This window comes from Telmatherina bonti (assembly GCF_933228915.1).
Source record: "Telmatherina bonti genome assembly, chromosome: 15".
NCBI classification, from domain to species: domain Eukaryota; kingdom Metazoa; phylum Chordata; class Actinopteri; order Atheriniformes; family Telmatherinidae; genus Telmatherina; species Telmatherina bonti.
Window position 1 is genome coordinate 26,384,643 of NC_136613.1, and position 21,219 is coordinate 26,405,861.

The following is a 21,219-nucleotide window of genomic DNA, read 5'->3' on the forward strand; positions in this document are numbered from 1 at the left end:
TGAGGGTCCTGCAAAAAGAATCACAAAAAGGCCCATGTTTCCATGTTACGCATGCGCATGTACATCAGAACCAGAAAAAGTACTTTTGGTCCAAGGAAGACCTGAAAAGAGAGCCAGAAGGAAATTTCCCCGTCTGCAACCTGTGGGAGGAAAACATTCAGGAAAATGGCATCCAGAAAGTCATTCATAAGAGAGCGCCAAAACATGGACTTGTTTTCAGCTAAAGAGTAAGCTCAAGTAACGAGAACTGAGACGGGAGAGCTGCAGCCTCCACCGTGTCACAGTCAGAGCAAACAGCATCAAAAGGAAAATCAAGTCAGGGTCAACTAGAGGTCGGTCAGGGGCCAGGCCTGGGGGGTGCAGAGGATAGTCAGTTTAAGCTAAACAGTCATGGAGTAAAACATGAACAATACAAAGCAACAGTTAGGGCCACTCAGTTATCTGGTAGGTAATCATTCAAAGTAACCAAATTCATTTAATTAATTATTGCAAAGTTCCTATCAGGTAGTCTCATCTTAACCAACAACCAGAAAAATCCTCTAGTACTGCATAGCAGGACATGTGTCAAACTGGACTCCCAGCAGTCTGACCAACACTTATCCATGCTGGAATTTCCTTTCTGATTTACTGCTCGTGTTGTTTATGTCATGTCTGCTAAATGACAGAAGCAGAACCACACTGAAGAATCTCTGCATATATTAAATAAAGCTCATTCAGAACTGTTGATTTAATCAGTAATGTAGTCTAGTTTAGCCTCATGGTTTACTCTGATTTGTCTCTCTTAGACTCCAACAGACCCATTCAGGAGCAACACACACATGCAACAGCCAGCATCCTCATTAATGCATAACACAGACAAAACTGAGATCATGATAAGACTGGCTTTCTATTCCAAATATATTGTGAACATAAGCATAAGCATAAAGCAACAAGATGTAAACCCATCTTTAACAGCTGGACTTCAGGTACTGAACAGCCAGAGACCTTCAGGTCATAATAAAGCTGTTTGTTTCCTATCTACATTTGAACTAAAGCAGCATTTAGAAACAAACTTCTAATACTGATGGTAAAGCTGTTTTCATCTACAACAACACGACGCACGCATGTACATGCACACACTCACAGCAGCATTTCTTCCTTAATGATTTTAATGCAAACGTGTGTAACAATTTCTCAAACAAAACACAATCAGAAATTAATGATTTTACATGTTAAATGTCCAAACTTGCATCAGCTGCATTATTTATTTCCAGTTTATCTAGATTTATTTAGACATGCTAGGCATAAATTAATAATTGCAGTAGTAAAGGAATAAAAATCACCTTATGAATGTCTGAAAGGGAACAGACAGAAACCTAAGCTTATTGCCTACACAATGTACAGTAATTTAACATAGTAAGTTCCTAATACTATAAATCACATCTCTCACATTTCAGATTTTTCATTCTTAATATGTTGTTGCTCTTTAAAATGTTCTCAGGTGATAATAAAGAATTGCTTTTCCTTAGGAAAAGGTTTCCACATTCATACAGGGAGTGGCTTTTATGCTCTTATAAAAGCTTTAGGAAGAAAAGCACAAGCAGCTATTTTACACAGGATTTATATGTTTGTTTCTGCCTAACATGCTATGACATCATCTCCGTCAGTGAGCAGAAGGCCTTTAATGAACACACTCTTTTCCTCACTTCCTTCTCTCATACATTTTTTGTTGTTTGTTTTTTTTCTTTTTTTTTTTTCTTACTGCAGTAAATTAGATTTTACACAAACAATTCACTTCAACAGTTGGATGAATGCATGTGAATGGGTCGTGCCCCCACGTTTGTCTACCCCCACACAAGCTTCTAGGCTCTCCTGCGAGAGTCCGGTGTGGCTTCACAAGACGTGGTTTTAATTCTCCACACAATCAGTCCAATCAAGTTTAACACAGGAAATTTTACACAACCACCCCAGTTTCCCCTCACATGAAGACAGAGATTTCAACTTCTTAATGGTGCTGTACATCAACCTCCTACTGCAAAGGAACTAGTTCTGTTTGCAGCGGATGTACACAGAGGGTCAATCCCACACCTTTGTAGAATTATCAGGCAAAATTCTCAATGTCTCCAGAAACCAGCCCACACAGTTTCTTCTCTGTTCCTCCTCACTCAAGATGGCTTTCCTCTCAGTCTTCTAACTCAAAGTTGGCCTGGTCTTGCTTCTCGAGCTCACAGCACTTACGACTTGGTCTTGTTACTCACAATTTTTAACTTAAACTTTAACCTAAACTTAACTTAAACTCACAGGATTTTATTTATGACGTCAACCTGATCTCGTCTTAAGTTATTCTCTTATCCCTTGAGTTATTCTTTCGATGAGGAGGTGAGGAGGAGAATCCCTGTCACAATGAGAATAATGAAGACAATTGACCACAAAACAGAAAAATATTGTGATTATTAATTAAGAGATTGATTATTAATTTGTGATAAATTTCTAGTAATGTTTGACTCCAGTTTGAGTCTGAAAATTAATATAAATTTAGAATAACACTTCTCACCATTGCCTTTTCACACTGGTTCAGAAGGAGTCCTGGCGTAGTCGACCACGGGTGGGAGAAAGACGTCCTGTCCTCTGAAATTCTCTAATTGAGGTTCTTAGGATGAATCTGTGGATTCAGGTGGCCAACCCGTCTATCACCAACCTGGGCGGACTGACGCAGGATCCCGAGACGAGCCCCCAAAAACTGTGGTGGAAAATACTCTGGTCTTGAGAAGTTGTAATACATCTAAGAGTCAACTGTCTTCTTACAATGAACATTTTATTATAAACTAATACAAGCACACGCTGGAGCTTGGAGAGAGAACTCTCTCTCCAGATGCTGAAGTAACACCCAATTATAAACCATGCTTAACTCCTCCTAGTTGCTGGGCAGACCATATGAAACAATCATTATCTCTTATTTAAGACTAAACTGAACTCACTAAGCATCAATCACTCACTATATTACTTTATTACCTTTAACCTCTAGACAACTGGTCAACCAAGCAGTTGACAAAAACAGATGCCCTGCAGGAAACTCTTCCTGTCTCAGACTTTGTCTGCACATTCCAGACAAGGATCATATGACTTAAAGAAAGCTTTGTGCATAGACACAAAACACAGCAGGATCACAGCAAATCAATGCATATATGTCTAATACTTAATACAAACCAAACTCATAACAATTTTCCCCAACACACCCAAACCCGTATAGGTTAAATAAAATACCACTGTATCTTGGATCCTTCCCCGGATCGCTTCCATCCTGCGCTTCACAGGGTTTTGATTATGTCTTCAACTAGTAGTCTGTACTTTCAGCGTTGTAGTCACCCCTCATAACATCTCTCAAGTGCTCCTTTTATATGGTATTATCAATATTTTTAACACACTTTCCCATTAGATTTAATGTAAAAGTGTGTACAAACCTTTGACTATATGTTACTGAGTAGATGAAGATGGCACACAGAAAAGTAACAAGAGTTTCAGGCTTGCCTAAAAGAAACATTTAAATAAAAGTACTATCAGGATTAATGTGAATATATATTTGGGATTATGTAACTTCACTTCTAAATCTTCATTTAATCATAGCTCGACATGTGAACATTGCATGCAAAGGCCAACTCTGATGAGGTGAGGCTGAACAAAATGATAAAGATTTGGATACACACAGTTCATGATTAGGTAGGTTACATACCAAGATTAAGAAGTGATGATTGTTATTGCTTTGGGAGGAAACACCCCACAAAAATGGGGTCTTTCCGAATACTTTGACCGTGAATTTGTTCACACCCAATCTAACTCCACAAATCCCATTTTAACCAGTGAATATCTTCTTTTGAAGTTATTACATGATACCACAGATTTTTAAATCTAAAAAGAACAGAATGGCATTGTGCAATTTCTTAATGTTTAGGAATTTCAACCCTTTAAAGCCCAACCTTAGAAAAACTGTGCAGAAAAGTTTTTTTTTTTTGTTATCCTGAAGTGTTTATTTGGTCCTTTAAAAAAGTACAATTAAAAGAAAATCACTATTTATGTTTGATATGTTTACCATTTCTTACCATGTGATAGCTCAAAATTATTTTAATGTAGTCTTCTGCTTCCTGGTGTCCACTGGAGGACAGGACCAGCATCATATGGTGTACAAGAAGGTTTTGAGGAAAGTTTCTACCATAAAGTGATGAACAATATCTCAAAAACTATGCATCAAATATAATACGTTTGACGTTATAAGGTTAGATAAAATAAAGCCCTCGGAAAGCTTCATCAGCTGTCCACCCTGGAGACAACTGTCCATGCCAAACTACACGTTTATTAAATGTAAATACACTTGTTATTTATAACAAGTGTATTTACATTTTATCCAGGTTACACCCTCCCCCTTCTAAATGTCTGATGTCCTCATCGGACTAGAACTACGAGTAAAGGGTGCAATTAACTTTCACCAACATGTATGGTAACACCTCTATGTACTATAGTGAGGGGTTGATCTTTTGATTTGCCTGGCTGATCATAGGTTAATCTGACGACAGGTTTAACAGTTCGTCTTGGTCTATGTCTTTGTGTCAGAATTACATTCTGAGAGTTTGGTCGTGTGTCTTCGTCATCACTTGAAACAGGTTCTGGCTCAGAGTCTGAATCAGGGACATTATCCGGTTCAAGTTCTTCTCGAAAAGAGTTTACTTCATCTTGTTCAGTTACATTATGATGCCTTTCACTTCTTTGTCTCAGTATTTGTTCAAGATAGGTTCTGTAGGATTTCCGAGGTTGGGCATACTCAAAGTCTGAGGACATTTTTGTTGAGTTGTTGTCAGAAGGACTATGCCTTTTGTGCACACTACTTCGAGTACGTGGCTTTCTTTGCACCTCTTCCTCATCATCCTGCATTGGGATTCTCACAAGGTCTCCAATCGGCAAGACATTATCTCGGTGGAGTGTCTTAACTTTTCCATTGCCGTTTTGAGGTTTCACCTTGTAAACAGGCAAGTTTGGCAGTTGCTGTACTATGACATAGGGAACATCACACCAGCGATTCTCAAGCTTGTGCTTTCCTTTCAGTCCAAGATTTTTTACGAGTACTCTATCTCCTGGCTCAAGATTCTGGTATCCCAGGGGCCCTTACCTACAGACAACGGGTATAGGTGGGCTACAGTTTTTTCATAACTTGTTTCTTTTTGCTTACAGGTTTTTGAATATCATCAAATTCTACATTGAGCAGTTCTGCTCTGACATTTTCTGCTGTCTGCTTGCAGCAGAAGTGTCTGCCTCCTATACGGGTGTAGGCGACTTCACCTGCACATGAGCCTTTGTTTTGACAGCGTCTTTTGTGTTTTGATGTGTCTCGCATGTGATGTGAATTTGAATGTGATGCGCACAAAGACTGCCTGTGGGGAAGAGAATGATGTCGACTGACAGAGAGATGGTTTGAGTCCACCATTCCCTTTCAAGTGGGCTCTTGAAGCACACACAGAGATGCACATACACACACTCATTTGGTGAGAAAATCTAACGTTATTCATTGAATTGGTTTAACATGACCTCAACCCAAAGAAGCCACCATGCTGATTTTCTGAGATAAGAAGTCTGCAGAACAGAAGTAGCCGTTTTTCAGAAGATTAGGTTAGATTAGATAAAACTTTATTGATCCGATTTGGCAGGTGCCCTTTGGGAAATTAGTAGTTTCAGCAGCAGTATAGCCCCACAAATTAATATAAACATGAGGAAAACACAATATGCTCAACATCTACATAAAAAATATAGGTCAAAAATATTCTTTAAAATGTCTGCAAAAGAAAAGACATTGCACAATTACCATATTGGACTCAAGTAGTCATTTATGCTCACACCCAGTCCAGTTTTCATAGTGAACTACTTAGTCTATATTTAAGAGGGGACTATAAAAGAGGCAGAAATTTTGTTATGGAGTTAAGTGCAGATGTTGACTCAAATGCACAATGGAGAGGCAGAAAGCAGAGGAAATGCTGAGGCTTGTATTTCAATGAAGTCAACACAACGAGACAAAGGTGGATTGCATTAACTAGCGGAAACCAGTGGAACTAATTAACACTAAGGGGAACCTAAACCAAATATACAAGAGGAAAAACTACTAAATAAGACAGGAAATGAGAACTAAACACCATACAACACGACACCATGACAAATTTTTACAGGATTGTGTTACCTAGTAGGATTAAGCTACTTTTTTCTTTAGCTGGATTCCTCCGAAAATAGTTTCTAACACTGTTCTGTTATCGTGCGAGAGCTAGCTTACCTGACATGCTAACAAGCTAAGCCAACAATCCAGCTATGTGCAAAAGATTTGTGTTACTTATTTCTGTTTTGCAATTGTTTGCGAATTCAGTTGTTCATCACATAAGACTTCCTTAACCATTATTTCCTTAAATCTTACATGAAAAATAATGATAGAAAATGTTCACCTTCTTTCCAATCCTGGGACTCAGTGAGATTTTACCGTGTCTTATAATGCGACTGACCAACTCCTTTTTTCTAGTGTTCAGAGACCTCTTACTCAAAACCAATGCATTAATATTATCTTTAAGTTTAACTATACTCCAAATAAAAGTAGGTGTTAGAAGAAAAAATGACTGATACAACAAAGATGTGTTTGGATAACTTGATGATACTGCAAAAAGTAAGACGTGCACTCTTTGCTGGTGTATAATAAACAGGCTGAAGCAGGGGCTACTTGTAGCTCGACCTTTGAGTTTTTTCAGTCTAGCCTTTAAAGTTGAGACTGCCTGCAGTGTGAGCATTTAAAACTGAAATACATATCGACTATTTTATGTGAACAGGACTGTTTCATTGTCCTTGGTGTATTGACATAGCCTGAAAAAACAGACACTTCTTTGCGGTTTGGTGGTGCTTGAGAACAAAAGGTGGCCATTCTTTGAATAAGCTTGAATGTTTGCTATCTATCCCCCCACCCCATCAATGTAGTCCAGTCGATCTGGGCGAGACAGAGTGAATAAAAAATAGTGAGTACAGAAGTACAGGTGAAAGAATTCTAATCTACCAGCCTCTGGTGTATAAAAGCTTTAGAACCTGCTGCTCACACTAATCCTTGCTCCTCTTTAAACTCTGATTTTAATGGACTTGGGCCTTAACCTTTAACATTAATTAATTTGAATTTTCATTACTGGAACCTAAATTAAGCACCTTTATTAACAATAGTTCCTGCATCACTGCTTCACTTGCATCACTTGTGCTTTGGATTAACCATTTATCCATTTAGTTGCGAGCATGCATTGGGTGGTCGTACATTCACATACTAACATGTGAGGAGCATTCAGTGACTGAAGAGGTCTGTAGAGTGTGTGTGCATTTCTCTGTGTGTGAACTGGTGCCTTTTCTCGCATTGACCATTCCTTTAGGGTCTCTTGTCTGGGCTGCAGCTGTGAAGCAATTTCAGTCCATAACACATACATATTGGGTGCAAGCAGAGACGTGCACAGCCATAGACCTTAAGCAGCTGTCTGACAGCAACCTTAAGTTTGTCAAGGTCACAACTCTTAGTCAGCTTCATGTCTGATGTTTGGTGCCTCATCACACCATTAACTTGACGAACAGACATGACAACGTCTGTTCTACATCTTGCTGATTCAGCATTCATTACTGACGGATAATGCATTGCAGTGACAGGAGAAGAAAAAGGTGTATTGATCAAGTAAAACAATAATAATACTGGTTTGACGATAAAAGGGACAACTGTCTGTATTTATCAATGTTTCTAAAGACCACCTACACTCTTTTAAGCTGCAATTCATCTGAAAAGTGATTTGAAATTTCACTTCAGTGTCATATAGAAAGCTGTATTCTGTGACTTGTTAGATTTTTCTCCCGAGTACACAAAAAAAAAAAAAAAAAAAAAAAAAATTGCAGTCTGGCTCAGTAGTACACTGAATCTGCCTCCTGAATAGCTGCCTAGATGTTATAAGTCTGACTCAGTTGGCTCTCAACTTATTCTGAGATTGTCAAAAAATGTACTCTCTCTGCCAATATTTTGAAATGTTGCATGTAGGAAAAATATTACATCATGACTGGTGCAATACAACTCCAAATTAAATCAGTAATAATGGCTGCATAATTAATGAGTGGTGCATAATAATGTACATGAAGGGAGTTATAGATGTTCTTACATAGATCAGCAGATGTTTGCATGTGAAAACATCACATCAAAACAATATGAGCAAATGAATGAGAACAATGTTCCCTCTTCTACTGCAGGAGGATCAGCCTCCCGTGCCCCCTTTTATCAACATTTAGTTTGTGTTTAACTTTGCTTTATTTTTCATTCATCTTTTTTGTTTTTTTTCTGTTTTGTGATGTCAGCCAATTGAACATTTATTTGATTGTGGCTCGCACAATCACCTTGCCCTGAGCTGTTTGCAAGGTGTCATGGGTAACAAGTGACACTAAGCAAGGTTGACAGAAATCTCTTCAGGCCGAATGGGAGGATAATCTAACCAGCCACATCTTACTGCAAGTTTTGTAACAGAGCACTGCAGTTCATATGTGGCTGATATCTGTTTTTGACATCTACTGTATCAGCCATGTTTTATTTTGATCTATTATTAGTTTAGAATTTACCATAAAAGAAAAAAAAATGCTACTGAATTACAAAAGGAAAAGGACTGATTTCAGTTTTGTTTTGTGTGTGTGTGTGTGTGTGTGTGTGTGTGTGTGTGTGTGTGTGTGTGTGTGTGTGTGTGTGTGTATTGTGAACGATGTTGGCAACGTACTGCAGAGAACTCTGAACTAAGTCACTGCAGTGACTGAATAACAGCTCCTGAGTCACTTCCAACAGGCTCTGTTTTCACGTTGTCATGTCCTGCTCCTGCTGGTTTCCACCTGCTTTAAAAGATGTACAAGGACACTTCCTGTGGTAACTATACCTGTATAACAGCTTTTTCCAGTACAAATTAAGGGTACACTATTATTCTGTTTTACAAATAAAATGGTTTTTTTTGGGGGGGTTTTTTTGGTTTTTTTTGTGTAGCTCAAATAAAATAAATAAATAATGCTTATTCCGGGGCTTCTCATTTCTTTTTAATAATGTACTCACTGTCTATCATGTCTGATAAAATACCAACAATTTAGTTGCATGAAATGTCCTTACAATAACTTTGTTATAACACAGTTGTTTAAAATACGGTCCAAGATCAACACACACACACACAGAGGCACGTTAAAATGATTAAACTGTGGTTCTGTCTCAAAGCGTTCTCTTGATGTTGGCTGCTGGAAGCCCTCTTAATGGCTAGCTGAAAATGTAGCCTGACCCCTTAACATTCTGTGTGGTATAATCACTTCTCTGCTTCCTTATGAAACCAGCACCAAGCCCTTGCAGTTGAAGCCCAGGTAACAACACTTACATGATACCTGTGTATATTTCCTTGACTCTGTGATGCCCTCAGACTGGGACGACCAGGAGTGGACTGCTACTGTCAGCACGAGAGTGGAGCAGCTGTTCTTCAGCTTCAGTTTCTTATCAATGAGGTAAGACTCGGAAAGGCTTATATTATTTTGTAACACTGTGGAAAACTAGATTGGCAGGGAAAATTTGAATAAGTAAGACAAATAACAACCTAGAGACACTTCACACACTAAGGTCAAGAACTTACAGTGTTAAAGCCCAAATGGAAACTCAGGAAGCCTGTATTTCTAATTATTCCTGTAATTTCATTAGTTTCTAGATTATAATTTCACATATTAGAATTAAATGTGAATTGGATATCAACGTATGAAATAATATTTTCAAGAAGCTTAGACCACTGTTTATTAGGCTACACGAGGTTTATATTTTGAAAGGCTCCTTGGTTTTATGTGTCTGTGTAATTTTGCAACCTAACATCAAATGAAGCAAATGAGAACACAGAGAAAATAATGAGAGAATGTATCTCTTAATAAAGCCACATAGCCACCAAAATTAGGTGATTATTTTGTAAATCTGGACAAATACAACAGAAAACAGACACATAGCAGTGTGATGGGCGGCATTATCCTCTCACAGAAAGACAGTTCCTGGTCCAAACCTCAGCTTGGTATGTCTGCATGTGTGGATTGTCTTATTGAAAAACATAGAGGATGGATGGAAGTTGATATCTTTCACAATAATAAATCTCTAGCTTCCCCTATGCGTTACTGATAAGTCCAACCCACTATGGTATTATCTTTTAAACATGACAGACATAACAGGGATCGTTGTTGCAAAACAAACATTGAAAAAAAAACACTGACCATAAAACCCAACAGGAGTCACAGTGCTGGATAATTAACTATTCTGATAAGATGATGATTATAATCATTACTTGATAAAGAACACCATGATTTTTTTTCTGTCTGTGAGTAAAATAATCTGTTCGCTGGCTTTCTTCCTTGCTTTATTGACAGACCAGTTGTGTGTGGGCTGACACATGGTGCTGTGAAGTAGAGGATTTTCAAAGTTTAACAGTAGTTTAATGCCCTGTTTTGTGCGCTAACAAAATAATGTGGGCGTATTAGGGGAAAAATGGCCCTCGTGTTAGTGAAGGAGCAGAAGCTGGGTCACACAGGTCTCTGACATTAAACTGCTTCTCTTCTCTCTTCTCCTTTATTCTGCAGTAATCTCTCCTCTTTTTTTTTTTTTTTTTTTTTTTTTTACATCTTTACCCAGTCTATTTCTTTTTAAGCCCACTGGCTCTTTCAGCCCACTTCTCCATCCCTCACTGACCTACTTGTGATGTGTCTGTGGGAAATGGAGGTGGATGGGCTTGAAGTGGGGTTCATGTGTTGGTGACAGGTATCGACTTTGTTGGTGGGTGTAACTATGTGTGTAAAAAGTCCAAGTACCCGAATGTTTGTATAACAGTGGAACAGTGCGTGTCTAGTTGAGAGGATGCATGCTTCAGTAGCATTTAGGTTCAAGTGGATTTGTAAAAGCACGCTTCCGTGTTCTGACAGTTTAGTGTGTGTGCGTGCCACGAATGCTGTTTTTTTATTATTTGCTGCATTTGCATTTTTGCACAATTATACTTTTACAAAATTTCAATGTAGTAGTAAATGTGTATTTCTTGACCATATTTACTTGCATACATCCTACCAGGCAGGCCGCACGGTGGAATAGTGGTTAGCACTGTGGCCTCTCAACAAGAAGGTTACTGGTTTGATCTTCAGCTGGGGTGAGGTTTGGACAGTGGCCTTTCTGTGTGGAGTTTGCATGTTGTTCTGGCTTCCTCCCATGCATTTTAGGTTAACTGGTTACTCTAATTTGCCCATAGTGAGGAGTGAGTTGTTTTTCTCTGTGTGGCTCTGCAATGAAGTGGCAAGCTGTCCAGGGTGTACTCCGCCTTTCGCCCGAAGACTGCTGAGATAGGCTCCAGCATCCCCATGACCCTTAGTCAGATTAAGCAGTTAGGATAATGAATGAATGAACGTCCTACCAGTTTCTCATATTTAAAACTGTGGATTTTTCCATTGTTTGACACTATGATTAAACTGTGGTTCTGTCTCAAAGCCTTCTCTTGATGTTGGCTGCTGGAAGCCCTCTTAATGGCTAGCTGAAAATGTAGCCTGACCCCTTTACATTCTGTGTGGTATAATCACTTATTCCTTATAGCTGTTCCGTTTGCATGCACCCACGTGCACATATTAAAATGATTAGTCATTCCTCTTTCACACAGAAACCATAAAACCCAGTTTATCTATAGATTTTGATTTATTTTAAGTTGCAATTATAAAAGGATGTGGTCCCCACAAGGTTACAAATCGGCTTATTAATGTATTTGTTTTCCTGATTTCAATTTGTTTATTGATCTTTTTTTTCCCAATGAATAATACATTTTAAAATGATGTTATTGAGATGTTTTTTTAGTAGCCTGACACACATAGAGACACGCAATTTATCAGTCATCCATTCATTTTTCCATCTATGTATATATAAATGGATGGATAATTTGGTGTGGTTCTGAATACTATCAGGAAGCTGCTGTCACTGCAGCAAACATCTACGCTACCAGTCAAACGTTTGGACACATCATAAATCTATTGTGAAAGTGTGTCTAAACTTTTGACTGGTACTGTATATAGTAAACACACATGTAAATAAATAAATTAGAGTAAATCTTGGCAATAAAAAGTTAATACAGATAGTATACAGATAAAATGATAGCCCTGCGATGGACTGGCGAGCTGTCCAGGGTGTACCCTGCCTTTTGCCCAAAGACTGCTGGGATAGGCTCCAGCTTCCTTGCAACCTTGAATTAGATTATTCTATTCTACAGTCATTTAGCAGACACTTTTATTCAAAGCAACTTACATATGAGTGAGAGCAACACAAGCACAAAATCAAACAGCAGAGGACATTGTAGGAAGGTGCTAGTGGACTGTCCACTTGGATGCAGATCCTTCGATGAAGTGCTATAGGCTTTTTTTTTTTTTTTTTTTTTTGGTTTTGTATTTTTGTTTACTCCCTTCTCACCCCATAATATCACCTATGTTATAATACAAAGAATTAATACCATAAAGTTTGTTGCAAAGAACTGGGCTAAGTTCTCCAACTTGCACTCCAACAAATATAGCTGTACTAAGTGTCGAAGTGCTACTTGAAGAGCTGAGTCTTCAGCTTGCTCTTAAAGGTAGACAGGGACTCAGCAGAGCGGACAGAGTTTGAGAGATCATTCCACCATTGTGGCACAACAGAAGAAAAGTGTCTGGCTAATGATTTAGTCCCACATTGTAGTGGTAACACGTAGCATCTTTCACTAGTGGAACGTAGCTGTGGAGAGGGAGTGTAGGCCTGGATTAGGGAGTGAAGGTAGATGGGAGTTACTGTTTTGTAAGCCAGAAGCAAAGCTTTAAATGTGATGCGTGCTGCGACTGGAAGCCAGTGAAGAGCGATTAGCAGTGGAGTGACATGAGCTCGTTTGGGTTGGTTGAAAACCAGACACGCTGCGGCATTCTGGATCATCTGCAGAGGTTTAACAGAGCATCCAGGCAGACCTGCCAGTAGGGAATTGCAGTGAGATGACCAGAGCCTGAACCAACAGCTGAGTCGTGTGTTCTGTCAGGTACGGTCTGATTCTCTTGAAGTTGTAGAAAGCATATTGGCAGGTACGGGCAACCGATGCAACATGGACCTTAAAGGTCAACTGGTCATCCACCATGACCCCAAGATTTCGGGCAGCAGGCGTAGGAACAAGTGTGACAGAGTCAAGCTTCACACTTAATTGCAGATGTAAGGAAGGATTGGCTGGGCAGACAATGAGCTCTGTCTTGGACAGATTGAGCTGAAGGTGGCGAGCCTTCATCCATGCCGAGATATCAGCAAGGCAAGCTGATATTCTCATTGAGACAGTTGTGTCATCCGGAGGAAAGGAGAGGAAAAGCGATTAGGCAATTAAGCGGTTAGGAAAATGAATGAATGAATGAATGAATGAATGAATGAATGAATGATAGCAGAATGATGGCATTAATGCGGATAACAATGATCTTGTCAGATATCTTTATTTATTTTAGACATCCCAAGACTGGATAACTTTTTTTATTCAGTAAAAAATTTGTAATTAAAAAGAAATCCTAAATAATGCACACTTGTTGAAACTTTTGCACTTGTTGAAACTTGACACTGTTCCATATTATTGTCTTTAGATCACTGATAACAATCTGATATAGGTCTGACAATTTTTTACTTGATCTTAATTAAAAAGAAACTACTTCAAGAGACTGTTCCATGTTATTAAGCAAGTCACAATTTCCATGCAGTGTTGGCAAAAACCCAATACTCGCAAAGAGAAACATTTGCAGCTGGTCCTGAAATACATAGAGACCAATTGTCAAACTGTAATGAACTAGATCTGGATGGTTGGTAGATGGCTGACATTTTTCAACAAGCCTGCAAGATTAGCAATGAGATGAAATTATGTTTCAGGCTAAATTACGTACAGCTGTTATAGAAGTTGTTGTTTTGTTGGTTTTTATTTTCTTTTTTTTAATTGCGCTGCAAAAAATCCTTGTTTGCAGTATGTATAATGTGAGAAAATGCATTGTGTGATCAGTATCATTCACTGACAACCAATGCGATACTGGCAGAAACTATCTATATGTAAATGTTCAGTGGATGACAGTCATTAAAATGATTTTTTTAAAAAGGCTCCAAATTAACAAGGAACTGCATCTGTTAAATAGTTCTTGTTGTTTGTTTGTTTGTTTTTTTTTTTTGTTCTTTTTTAAAAAAATGTATATTTGATGCTAAAAGTATGACAAGTACATTTTCCGGCTTTTAGGGCATATTTAATGTTATGGAACTGTTTTGCATAATAATTTGGAACACTTGCATGTTCTCCCGTGTATGCGTGGGTTCTCTCTGGGTACTCCGTCTTCCTCCCACCATCCAAAGACATGCATGTTAGGTTGATTAGTTTCTCTAAATTGCCCATAAGAGTGAGTGTGGCCGTGTGATGGACTGGCGAGTTGTCCAGGGTGTATCCCTCCTTTCGCCCAAAAACTGTTGGGATAGACTCAAGCTTCCCTGCGACCCTGAATCGGACTAAGTGGTCAGGATAATGGTTGGATGGAATTTGGAACACTGATGGAAGTTATTGTCAAACACAACACAGTTTTTATCATTGGTAGTTATGTTTATCTTAAAATCCAGATTATTATGCAACTCTAAGTTTATTAATTGTCATTTGCATTGAATATTTAGGATAAAAGAGCAAAAAGATCACAATAATCATTTGAAACACATTGTTTACCACATGCAAAGTAATAGTTAATAGGCTAAAGCAGCATTCAGCACTGGCCATCTCTCCTCTTTTCGGCAAACTACCAGATAGTGGATGAGAGTCTGCAGCATGTCACTGAGTAAATCAGTTAATTTAGGGAAAAGTAATTTATTTTTTGAAATGCTTCAACCTTGTCGTGAACCAAAATGACCAGAGCTCGCCACAGCTGATTAAGCTATCGTGACACAAATGTTAACAACCTTTCTGTCAGTTGAACTGACATGTTAAGGTATGCTTTAAGTGTTTTTCTTGCTTTACTCACCTTTGTCAGCTACACGGAGCTTTAATTTCACAGGAATAGAGACTCTTTGGAGGATTATAAAACTTGATACAAAATCTTTGTTGTGTTTTACAGCATATTTTACATTCCTGAGCTTAAGATAATAGCATCTTCTAATGATTTTTGTGGAGCAGTTCTCTTTTGGCTCTCTTGGTTCCTATTTTTACCCCTGCTGTACGCCATGCTTCCTCCTGATTGCCTTGCCTTTTTTTGATATGACAATAGCAAGATAATGCCACCATCAGAGGCAGACAGACTTTCACCCTGCCTGCTTCTTCCACTGTCTTTTGTCCCTGTCTGATATATTTTCTTCATTATCTGCAGCCCTACATCCTTTCACACTCGTTCCTTCTGTACACTTTATGCCATGGCTTTGCAGAATAGCTGACAAAAAAACTGCAGCAACATAAAGACAGCTCATCTTAAAACTATACATTCTTTTACAAAGGTTTTGAATCAAAATACTGTAAAAGAGCTCGTGTTTTCACTACAGAGGTACCACATACTGTCAGTGTAAATGCTATAAAATGTGATTTTGTCCAATATACTGGATTAAGTTGATTAAATTTAACCAAGTAGTTTTATTGACCATCTGTTTGACTCCAGTTAAAATGCCAGTTAAACGGAAAGGAAATGGAAAAAAAAAAAAATCATGTCTCATGTTTTTTATAACCCAGTCTTCCTCCATGATGATTGGTCAGGACTGACCTGGCTAGTCTTTAACAGATGATATTGGATTGTATAATATTAAACAAGGTATTTTAATAACCTGAACCTCACTCTATTCTTCAAGTATACAGTACTTTAAAGGCTGTGGAAAAATACAACATGAAGACAGCAAGAAAGGAAAAAACATTTTTCTCAAGGCTGAACTGAAACAGAAGCTTCCAGATCTGATGCCATACCTCGATCCCTCTCATCTCCTAGGATATCATTAAAAGATTTGTGCTTGTTGTTGATAACAAAGCACTACAGAATGATATTTTCCTGTTTACTACTACCGCTGCTTGTGTTTCACTTACCACCACAGCAGGATAACTGGCAATATTCAGCTGTAAAACTACCCGAGCATTCAAAACTGACATGAAGGGCTCTTGACCGAGTGGCAGTGTGTGACGAGCTGGCAGTGAATATGTGACTTTCCTCCTTCTCCAGCCTTTGAGGAGCGTGTTGCTTGTGAATTGTGCTGAATAATGTTTGCTATGGTCTAAACGAAAAGGCACATTTTGTTCTTATTTTAAGGGATCCCAGGGGTTTTGAAGAAATCGCAGCATTTAAGAACGAGTTGTTTCATTGAGTCTGATCATTACATGACATGTGTCCTGTACAAGCTTTACCCGGTCAGCTCATTGAAAAATTTTCCTGTCTGACTGATGTTTGTGGGTATTTCAAATTAAAAGTTTTACAAGCTTTTTCTCCCCTAAAAGCTGAACTGTTGACAGTAACGATGCAACAAGTAAACAAAAGCAGAATACTTTGAGTAGGTCACTGAAGGCTAGAATTAGGTTTATGGTTGCAAAATGTCATCATGGTCATCAACAATTGAAAATGTGATTGTGGATTAAATGTGTCATTAGGAAGAAATAATGACCCACAAAGTATTCAGGCATGATTATGCAAATGAGAGCAACTGCTCTCCACTTCTCCTCCTCGTCAACGTTTGCACATTTGGTTGCTCTGTCAGCTTCACAGAAAACAGAAAAGCAAAGCATGGTTCAAGTTAATGGGGAATTCATAATTCCATCATTACATAAATTGTTTTAATCCCCCCTGGGAAGCAATTATATGGCATGATAAGATTAAAATGAGTTAAACTGCAAAGAAAACTCCTTGTAAGGTGAAGCTATATTGGAAAATGAAAGAAAAAATGTCAAACATTTAAATTTTCTGAACATGCCAAGCCATCGGCAGCACATCCCCTGTTGCTCAGATTTAAAATGGATGAGCTGCATTGTGACCTTTTCTTTATACAGAGACAGGGCTTATAACAACATCAGAGGCAGTCGGTGGAAAATGCTCAAATAATTATGATGTTCATTAAATTCTACTTCCATTTTCATTTGCATTTGCACAATGTATGTAGCGGGGGTCATCCACGGCACGTCATTCTTTTTGCTCCAGCTGTAAATAATCATTGATTTTTCATTAAGGAAAACTGCATTATGAGCAAATTGTTGTTGGAGTTCGGTTTTGCTTTGTAGAGAAGTGGATTTGGTGAGTGGGAAAAATATTACCAAAAATGAAATCAGTGGGAAGCAGTCCACAGTACATTACAGTCTTTAATCCCATGATTAGGTCTGTAATCTAAAGCTAATTCTCCCTGGGCTCCAGTCTTTATAGTGATGCCTTGTAGCAAAGCCTCACAGGGACTTTAACTGTAATTACACTTTTCCTCTGAAGTTCAGCCAAAACCAGCTGAAAGCTGGGATTTCATCAAAATGATTTTTTTTTCATTTGTTTTTATGTTGTTTTTTTTTTTTTCTTTCACAGTTTCCATTCATTTTGGTAAAAGTTCCATGTTTTTACACCACTGAGACAGTCTGACTGGCAGAAAAGCAGGATTGTTCAATTTGCTGGATCTGTTTGGAGTTATTGCTGAAATGTTTGCTGACTAAGCTTTGCAGGCATTTCTGCATTTTGATGAGGAGACTATGCAGATAGAGGTGTGCAGAGGTTTGAAACTAATTTAATATTACTGACTAAATCCCAAAGCAAAATTAGATTGCTTCATTGTTAATGAAATGTTTAATTTTCTTTCTTTTTTTTCGTTCTTTTTTTTTTTTTTTAAGCCTTTTATCTAAATGGAGTCCCCTCCCTTTGCACATAGAACCATTATAAAAGGTTTTTCTTATGGACAGGTATGACTTTTAGTATAAGCCATTGATGCAGATGCTGAAGAAACCTCTATCTGAACATACTCAGTTGTGCAGTGTTTTTCATTACGCTGAACAGCTTGAATGAAATTCCCCACCTACTGTGGCTCCTGAACATTTTCCAACATAAAGACAGCCACATTTATCAGTTACTGTCTCGGACGATGCTGCCCCTAAATAATCAATATCTTGCTGCGAACATCAAAGAAGGGGAGAGTCTGCTCTATTCCTCCTTGTAGACAGCCTCACTGTTGCATTTCCTGTCAAGTCTTATCCCGAGTCATCCCAAACCTTGTCCGTCCACAGCATACCCCACAGCCATAGAGTCATCAAAGTGTTTCTAGATGACAGAACTCTGAGGTGTATGGAGGTGGATAGAGTGAAAAAATGTGAGAGCACAGTCCCCTGTGGTGCTCCTGAGCTTCTGCCCAGCCTCTTAGTTCCACGACCCTTCAGTCTCATAAAGTGTGATCTTTCTGCCAGTTAATCAATAATCCAGAGACTCGTGGAAGCATTTACTTGTTTTTTTCATTTTTTTTCTGGAGTTTGTAATTTAGCAGTTCATGGGTGTTAATGCGTAGGAGAATTCAAGAAACATGACCCTCACAGTACGGCTGACTTTGTCCAGCTGAGCATGGACTGGCTGGGTGCGATCTCTGTAGCAAGATTACAACTGCACAGCATACTGGATTATATTCAAGGTATCTGCTGTAAATGCAAAGATTGCCTTATAGAAGATACAAGTTCAGCAAAAATACTATAATGATCTTTGTCTCATGTTTGTTTATAAACTCATACATTTTATAATTGTGCATCAATAAAATGCCTCATGTTTTTGTTCTTAGGGGGCGCTAGTCACAGCTTGTGCAGACGACACGCTACACTTGTGGAACCTGCGGCAGAGGCGGCCGGCTGTCCTTCATTCACTCAAATTCAACAGAGAGCGGTAAGCACGGTTTCAGCTCCAACACCCACAATCATATCTGCACACACAGAGAAAAACATTCACAGTCGATGCCCACAGATTCCATATCTTGCTTTTGTGAAAGGTCTGTGTGACAGTCACTCGCATCACTGAATTCAGTTTGCACAGGTAGTTCCTGATGCGAGCCCACAGCCCCACCTTTGGCTCCCTCTCACCCTGATGAATGCGACTCAGCGCCTACAAGCTGTTGGAGCGGAGGACTCCTGTTCTTTTAACTATGTTACCTAGTGAAACTCTGCTTCCCCATCACACTGCTTCCGAAGATAATTCCTTTAGCTTTGCTGCTGTAGTACATAAAAAGATTTGGCTTCCTCTTACTTTGTCTCAGGCTGTGTGAAACCGCTTTCTAGACACGGGTTTGTACCTCAGACCTGGAACCACAGAAAACCGGCTGTCATTGCACTGAAGCAAACTACTATTTGGTAGGAAAGTTAAAGGAATTTAAAAAATATTGCTTATGGCACAGTAGTCCTTTTCTGTATGATTTTAAATTTAAATTTTGAATTTTTGCATTTATAGATCAATTTTTATATGTTTTATAATGAGCCAAATATGATCAGGGGTATTTTTTCTCTTTTGTGGCACAGTTTTCAGTAGACAGAGTCTCGTCCTCTCACTCAAAAGAAAAGTTCTGTCTTAGAGTGTCCCCTCTGCGTTATTTTGTCTCATACTTTCACATTTGTTTCCTTTTAGGGACTTTGATAATGGAGGAGAGATTGTTGATGTCACATTGCTTTTCACTTACACCTCCAGCCTAGTTTAGAATGCCCAATAATGCTTAGATTGCTAGGAAAAAAAGATGACCACTGCAGAATTCAAACTGATGAGCTACTAAGGCCAAAATATGACTGCAGGGTTTTACAGTTGCTGACATAGTGGTTGCCGTATGGTCTCCATTAAAACCCACCTAAATCTGAAGCTTAGGTTCTTTTTTTGTTTTTTGTTTTTTTATATAAAACAAAAACTGTTGCACAACTCTTACAAAATGTTGTTGTTGTTTTTTTTATTAGAAAACATATAATAAATATAAATAAATAAATACAACTTCAGTAGATGAGCTACTGTTTAGTTCCTCTGAAATACGAAAGAACACAGTCCGAAAAACCCTGGGCTCTCCAACCTTATGTAATATGCACAGGCCCTCATTATTCATACATACATACACAAATTGAATCTCTAAGATATCAATCTTATTCAATCAAATATTAACTGTCTTAAAATATTATCAAATAATGAAACTAAGATAAAATCATCACAAATTACACAAATGATGATTAAGGTAAGGCAAGGTAAGGCTATTTATATGGCACAATTTTACCATAGGGGGATTCAAGGTTTACAGAAACAATATAACATCACAAAACAAGAACCATAATTTAGAATTAAAACAAGTAAGAATTGAAAAAGACATAACATTAGATAAAAACAATTAAACTCATGATCAATTCCAGCTTTAAAGAAGCATGCACAATTGAACTTAAATAACTAACCTAAAATATCTTTGAATAAAAACTACTGAAATGCATAAGAACCCTTTAGTTGCCATGACAAGTTTTGCAAAGCTTTTTGCAATGAAATTACCCAAAAGTACCAAAGCAAATCCTATTTCTAACAAATGAAAAAGGTATAGAGTTATGGATCATATGGATCATACAGGAGTGTTGTCACATACTTACATTCCTACCACTTCTTTACTTTCCCTGTAGGTCTCTTGGCAGCATCCATGAGCAGTTTTCATCTTGTTTTTTTCATCATTTCCGAGCAGATAGCCAGTTCTTTGCAATTTCACCATTATCCCATCTTTTCTCCATTTTTGGTGGCTGACTTTGCTTCATGGTATTTCCAGCACTGTGGAATTGTTCTTTGTTCTTCCATTCTTTCCCCTGAATGATACCTTTGAACAATGCAAATCATTGATGCTGTGTATCTCGACAAACTTTGGCTTTTACTGTTATAAAGATTTGTAAATGTAAGAAAAATCCAAGGACAGTAGAACTTTATTCGCTGATAATCAGAGTATCTTCAATTGATGGCAGGAGTGTATTCAAGACAGCTGAATGCTGTACTTAATGGAAAAGGACTTTCAACAACGTAATAGTGTGTATGTATGAATAGAAGCAGGATCATGCTTAAACTGCACAAACACATTTTGTATGCTTGAGACTCAGGTATCTATCTCCCTCTCCTCTTATGGCCTCCTTAAATCGTCCACGCAACTTGATAATCCAGTTATTCATGAGCAGTCTGCAGAATGATAACTGGTATGCAGCTGTGGAGGAGTTTTTT

At 38.2% G+C, this 21,219-nt stretch overlaps 1 protein-coding gene across 1 annotated transcript in view; it reads left to right on the plus strand.

Annotated features, from left to right (window-relative positions):
- The window catches only part of stxbp5l (syntaxin binding protein 5L), a gene marked incomplete at its 5' end in the record, with an annotated part of 175,901 nt that overhangs the window by 72,704 nt on the left and 81,978 nt on the right, over positions 1 to 21,219 (plus strand). Inside the window, 2 exons of the mRNA XM_079253891.1 lie at positions 9,450 to 9,531; positions 18,794 to 18,894. Coding sequence (XP_079110017.1) covers positions 9,450 to 9,531; positions 18,794 to 18,894 — 183 coding nt within the window. The remainder of the gene's footprint in view (positions 1 to 9,449; positions 9,532 to 18,793; positions 18,895 to 21,219) is intronic.